Source organism: Mus caroli, chromosome 6, assembly GCF_900094665.2.
Source record: "Mus caroli chromosome 6, CAROLI_EIJ_v1.1, whole genome shotgun sequence".
Taxonomy (NCBI): domain Eukaryota; kingdom Metazoa; phylum Chordata; class Mammalia; order Rodentia; family Muridae; genus Mus; species Mus caroli.
In genome coordinates, this window is record NC_034575.1 from 116,813,771 (window position 1) to 116,820,814 (window position 7,044).

Consider the following 7,044-nt stretch of genomic DNA (forward strand, 5'->3'; position numbering starts at 1 on the left):
CAGAACTTAAAATCTGCAACGTGGACTACTCTGGTGACTCTTCAATGAGGAAGGAGAGAAACGAAGATGTCACATTCCCGGAGAGTGCCACTAGATTATAAGTGAGTAAAAGCAATTAGGTGGCAAATGTCACATAGTCAAAGCGTAGCCACCTACTGCAAAGATTTACAGGTCATTAAAGTCTTCTCTACTTCAGATGAAGCAAGTTCTGTGGCCTTGACCCTTTACCAATGCCAACCACAGCTCTGCTGGCACCTTTCCTAAGACTGTTGTAATTTATTTGACTTGTGTTCAGGCCACCACTGAACACAGTGACATTAACAGAGAACAAATATTCTATTTTGCTATTGAAACACCTTGGGCAGTGCTTTTTGTTTTCAGAGAGGACTCATAAATAAGCCGGCTGTAGAGGACTCTGGAGACAGTGTTAAGGAGGAGACACCATAAGCCCTGTCCTCCCGTCCTTTCTTACCACACCATGTGGAAGAGCAGATGGGCTCAGCTGTGCCTTTTTTCGGTTCTTCTTGCCTTCCTGCCTTCTGCTTCTTCACTCAATGGAGACTCGTGAGTACCTCCAAAGCCTTCTTCGTATATTCTCTCCTCAAATCAAAAAACAATCCATTTCCTTTTACAGCCCCTTCCCCTAAAAACCTCCTTAAATTCTTTTTCTTTATAACTACCAAATAATTGTATATGTGTGCTTCAACTTTAGTATTGCATGATTCTGGATAATCATTTTTCCTACTCTAAAGCAATCATTGTTACTAAACTGAGGTGTGGTGTGATTTAGAATAACTTTTCCCTTATTACTGAACCAGTATTTTCTCAAATCCCAATGGTCAGAGACATTCTCTAGTGTTNAAACTATGTAATCACTTTGAAAAGTAAGCATTTAGATTGTTAACATTCTTAGTTGGAAATGTGTAGCCAGTGGTGTAACCTTGAGACAGATAAGACTTCAGGCGCATCAGAACCCTGTGGATGTTTGTGTCCTAAAATAATACATTTGTTAGGATCAAAGACCTTGGATTAAACTACTAGGAGAATTTATTTTAATGTCAAAAATAACCATAAAATAGGATTATGTTGTTGAGTAACTTTTGTGTCTGTGATCAGAAAAAGATATTCAAGGTGTTGAAATATAAAGCAAGCTAGTAATGTTTTTACATACTGTGATATAGCAGTGACAGGCTAGATTTTGGGGGACAAAATCTCTAATTCTAGGAAAAAGAAGAGAATGATTCCTACAGATAGCCTTTGACATTTGCCCAAGTACAGCATAGGTGATTTATGCGAGTTAGAATTTCACTGTCACATTATAAATATTAGTTTGAAGAGTACCCAAAATAAAAACAGGGTAATGAGTTATATTTTAAGAATTAAAAATGGGTTCTGGAGAGATGGCTCAGTGGTTAAGAGCACTGACTGTTCTTCCAGAGGTCCTGAGTTCAATTCCCAGCAACCACATGGTGGCTCAAAAACATCTGTAATGGGGCCGATGTCCTCTTCTGGCATGTCTGAAGACAGTTACAGTGTCCTCATATACATAAAATAAATAAATAATTGTTAAAAGGAATTTAAAATTCTAATGAAAAGCACTCATGATAATTTCTTATGAAATCAATAATTATCTCTCTCATATTTTCATTTAAAAAAATAAAAACTTTCTAGAACTTGAACTCTGGCAGTTTAGTGAAGGTAGTATATTGCCATTTGAACGTGCTGCAGCAGGTATCACTGCTGTAGGTGATGATTGATGAGCTGATAACTGTCTTTCCACTCTGCTGTGTGGCAAACTGTGACATCTGCCACACTGTCAACCTGCCATCTCAAGCTATCGAAATATGAATGGTAATGGTTACTTTGGTGAAACTCCAGTTATAGACAATGAGCTCTGTCATCAGCTGGCCAGATCTCCTTNCTTTGCAGGAAGTATATGGTGCTGGTCCCTTCTCAGCTCTACACTGAGACCCCTGAGAAAATCTGCCTCCATCTATACCATCTGAATGAGACAGTGACTGTCACAGCTTCCTTGGTATCTCAATCAGGAAGGAAAAACCTGTTCGATGAGCTGGTGATTGAGAAGGACTTGTTCCAATGTGTTTCCTTCATTGTGAGTACTATATACCTGTCCTGATTTATTTTATATTTATGAACATATTGTGAATATGTATATATAACCTCATATATATTTCTAAAAAAGTTAATCTAGAAGCATATCAGTGAACTGAAAACAATAGAAATTTAGAACATTTACCCAATAAACAAATAGAATAGATCATCCCACCACAAAATAAGAAGAGACCATACTTGTGCATACATTACTTTTCCATTGAATTGCCTCAACAACAACAANAAAAAAGACTATGGCCCAGAAAAAGAAAGTGTTTGCCAATTCATAGTACTTCCCGCTAGTGAGTTAATAAACTTTTAAACAGCACTCCATCTAATTAGAACCACATCTCCTATTCATAATCCTGATATCCTGAGTAAGGGCTGGGTTTTTTCTTTGGGGCCTATCCTCAAGACATAATTCCTGTAACCAGTAATAAATTGCCTTTCTCTCANCCTCAGTTTCAGAGTTAGAGCTAATTTTCTTTCATTTCTTAGAGTTAATTTTCTATCAAGATTCTAATTACTCCGTAAAAATCACTGTTTTTGTGCCCACATAAACTCACATTGACTTACACAAAATGCTGTGTTTTCTTTTCATTATTTTTTCCATGACACTGTTTTTTCCTCCATGTAATCCTTAAAGAGAAACTGATGGACCCTCCACCTCTTTCCTGTGAGATGGAAGGAGAGACGGTTAGTGAGGTAATCTAAGAAGTGCTGAGAGTCAGATGGTGAAGGGTCTCTTGTTCCTGGTGTTCTCAGATGCCTAGACTCTCCTCTTCTGAAGAGGAGGATTTTCTCTATGTGGACATCAAAGGGCCAACCCATGAATTCAGCAAAAGGAAAGCAGTGCTTGTGAAGAACAAAGAAAGTGTTGTCTTTGTCCAGACAGATAAGCCCGTGTACAAGCCAGGACANTCAGGTATGAAGCTCCACTGTGGGCAAAGGAATTAAGACACCATCCTGAACATGGCAAGAAGGGCTGTGTCTGTGGACCTCACTAGTAAATTCTCTCTCTCTCTCTCTCTCTTTATCAAGTTAAATTTCGGGTTGTCTCTATGGATAAAACGCTACGTCCCCTGAATGAGTTGGTGAGTCTTTAACCTGTGGGTATTGGTGNATTCTTCAAGACAGAAATGTCAAAGCAAAATTCTAATTTCCAGCCCCTTCTGAGGCATGAGTTGTTTTCTCTTCTACTCTTTTGCCTATTTATATCCGTCACTGAGTTACAATTGGGGACCCTATGGTTTCTTTGTATGTGAGTGTCCTTATTTTGTAGCTTATTGGTTAGGCATATTTGGGTTTTCTTTGTGGAGACTATTATTGGATAGAATCTTTCAGCTGGTTATGCTTTTCAGTCATTACTTTTGCAGATTCTGCTTCTTTGTGCCATCCTTAAGTNATCCATTTCTAGTGTAACAGGACTACTTCTCTCACAATCTCTATTATTTTTATAATGTTGTATTTAAAACTTGGGTTCTTCCCTAAANAGAGTCTTTTAAGACTAAACTTGCATTTCAGTCTCTTCTCTGTCCTCAGACAAGTTGTGGGGACCTGTGTTAAGTTCCTTCTAATATGAGAAGAAGCTTCTCTGAGGAGGGATGAGGGGTGCTTTAAGAATAAATCAGTAACAGTTGGCTTAATCCTGTGTCCTTTAGCAGCATAATAGTAGTGGCTTCTTGCTTGGGGCCTATGATGCATGAAACCTCAGGATCTTGGCTCTACAATGACAAGTGTGTAAATTTCATCTCGTACAGTGGGACTTAATCCAGTCAGAAGAGGTTGGTTACTTCCTTCACATTTGTCCCAATACTGCACCAGTGGGCATGTCTTACCCAGNCAGTGGTTCTCATAGTTCATAGGCTTCACATCTGGGTAAGATTGATCATCATCTCCCCCTCTGTTATTATGGATAACACCTTCCAGCTATATGGAAGCTAGCAAGTAGAAATGATGGTTCCTGTCTCTACATGCTTGACTATAGCATATGAAATCCTAAATTGGAAATCTAAATCACATCCTTGCTTCCAGAGGCACTGAGATTATTGTGTCAGGGANGAAGGAAAAACTGAAGAGCCAGAGGTGAAAACTGTTAGAGACAGAATAAATGCAAGGGAACAATCCTCTAAACACAGCATGGCAGCTGCACTTATGAACTTACAGTTGTGTTAGCATGCACAAGCACATACAATTTAAAAAAAAATATCCTTACATGGAGAGGGTAGATGGAAATGAAGTAACACTTCTAGCTGATGACCTATTGTTATGACAGCTATTGGGAAAATTATTTTTCTTAAGAGTATAGACCCTTCTAAGCCTAACATACTCCTGTGGAAGTCCGAATATCCAAGAATATATAGATACACAGCACAAATTGGAATTAATGGATGGGAAAAAAAAAACTAACTTGGGTATGTAGGGAAAGGAGATAGATCTGGAAGGGATGAATATCATCAGAAAATTCTGTACAAAATTCTGAAAGAAATATTTAAATATTAAACAGAGTATCAATCCACTTAAATTGTTCTTTACAAATAACAAATTACAGTGGACACCATTTTTTGGAGAGTCTAAAAATTCTGTTTATCCCAATGATCTGTTGTATAATTTTATCAAGTATGTATTTACCTTTTCTTCTATGATATGTTCTTCTCTAATCAAAACATCCTGGCCATAGCCTCCCTGCCCCCTGTTCCTTCCAGTCTCCAACAACTTTCTCTTTCCTCCAGATCCATTTCCCTTCAGAAAAGAGTAGCACTCCCAGTGATANCAACTGAACATGGCACAAGATTCACTAAGACTAGCCACAAACCCTCATATAAAGAAAGGCTGGGCAAGACAACCTGGTAAGAGGGTTCCAAGAGCAAGTAAGAGTCAAAGACATACCTGCTTCCACTGGTAGGACTCCTACACACACCCTGAGCTAAACAAGCACAGCACGCATGCAGAGGACCTAGCACAGACCCAGCAGGCTCCGTGATTGTCTCTTTAGTCTCTGTGAACTCCTATGGGCCATGCTTTATTGATTCTGCGGGCTACATTCTACTGATGTCCTTGACCTCGGTGAATCCTGCAACCCTTGCTCCCACTCTTCTTCAAGGTTTCTCAAGCTCTACCTATTGTTTGGTTGTGGGTCTCTACATCTGCTCCCATAAGCTGTTGGAGAAAGCCTCACTGATGAAGACTGGGCTGAGCACTGATCTTATGAGTATAGCAGGATATCACTTCATTGATCTTTTCCCCCTCTGTTAGTCATATTTGGTTCTACACTAGGATTCTGAGCCATCTAGCTTCTTATTCTTGGCCATGCAGAAGTTTTGGGACATGGGCTCCCTCTCATTGCTTGGCTTTAAGTTAGACCAGACCATTCATTGGCTGGCCACTCCCACAAGCTCTGAGTCACCATTGACTCCACACATCTTGCTGGTAGGACAGGTGTGGGTCAAAGGTTTTGTGGCTGGGTTGGTGTTCCAATCCCACCACTGGCAACCTTACCTGGTTATAGAGGATGGTTCCATATCCTCCATTACTAGGAATCCTTAAAAAGGACACGCTAAAAAATTACAGGGGTTTTCACTGCACTAAGTTACCACATCAACCCCTACATGTCTCCAATTCCAATCATCTTGCCCCACACTCCCTTCCTGATCTGATTCCTCTTGTTTCCATCTCCTACATCCCTGAGTACAGCTGTAAAATATATTCTGTTTTCTCTTCCCAGGGTGATCCAGGCATCCCCTAGAGCCCTCNTTGTTACTTAGTCTGTCTGCATCTGTGGATGAAGTATAATTCACCTGTTACTTTACGGCTTGTTTCTGCTTATAAGTTGCATATCATGTTTATCTTTCTGGGTCTGGATTGCCTCATTTAGGATTATTGTTTAAAGTCCCATCCTTCATTATATAAACATGTGTAGGATTGTTCTGGACAATTCCTCGATCCCTTTACCCATCTTTGTAGGCTTATGGCATGGTAAAATTAACAGTGTAGGTTAGGGTTTTATTGCTATGCTGAAACACCATGACTATGGCAACTCATAACAAAGAAAAAGAAAAAAGAAAGAAAGAGAAATACACACACATACACACAACAACAAAAACACAGAAAAACAACAACAAAACATTTCATTGGGACTGTCTCACAGTTTCAGAGGTTTAGTCCACTATCGTCATGTCATGAAGTACTAGACAAGCTGAGAGTTCTACATCCTAATCTGCAGACAGCCAGTGGCTCTGTAATACCAGGCATAGCTTGAACATTTGGCATCTCAAATCCCACCCACTAAATGACATGTTTCCACCAAGAAGACAACATCTATTCTATCAAGGCCACACCCCCTAATAGTGCCACTCCCTATGGGTCACTCATTTAAAAACATGAGTCTTTGGGAACTATACCTATTCAAACCACCAAAGTTGTTGACTTGCTTCCTAGTACTTTGTGTGGCTATATAGTGCCTGTTTATTGTGTGTGTGTGTGTGTGTGTACATACATATGCTCGTGCTGGACAGGAGATAATATGACAATATCAGGTGTCAATTTTAGGATACCATGCAACTTGGATTCTGAGTCACCCTCTCTGACTGGCCTGGAACTTGATTACCAGGTTAGGTTAGGCTGCCTGGACAGTGACCCCTGAAGAACTGTCTGTTCTGCTTGCTTCTCCAGCTGGGATTACAAGGAATACTTTTACCTGCTTTTTATGTGGATCCTAGGATGAAACCCAAGTCTTTACACACTGGCAGCCAGCACATTGCCAACTGTGTCTCCCTTCCTTTGTTCACCTCCCAGTTTCATAATAGTTGCAACCCTTCCTTTTTTTTTTTTTAGATTCAGATAAATTTTATTTTTTTTTAATTTTTAATATTTTTATTACGTATTTTCCTCAATTACATTTCCAATGCTATCCCAAAAGTCCCCCATACCCCC

General features: G+C 39.6%; 1 protein-coding gene across 1 annotated transcript in view; it reads left to right on the plus strand.

The window, feature by feature from the left end:
* Nucleotides 1–326: 326 nt before the first annotated feature.
* LOC110295777 (murinoglobulin-1) overlaps nucleotides 327–7,044 on the plus strand; it is a 363,481-nt gene continuing 356,763 nt past the window's right edge. The window contains exons 1-4 of the mRNA XM_029478259.1: nucleotides 327–564; nucleotides 1,930–2,113; nucleotides 2,878–3,037; nucleotides 3,154–3,206. Coding sequence (XP_029334119.1) covers nucleotides 479–564; nucleotides 1,930–2,113; nucleotides 2,878–3,037; nucleotides 3,154–3,206 — 483 coding nt within the window. The 5' untranslated portion in view covers nucleotides 327–478. The remainder of the gene's footprint in view (nucleotides 565–1,929; nucleotides 2,114–2,877; nucleotides 3,038–3,153; nucleotides 3,207–7,044) is intronic.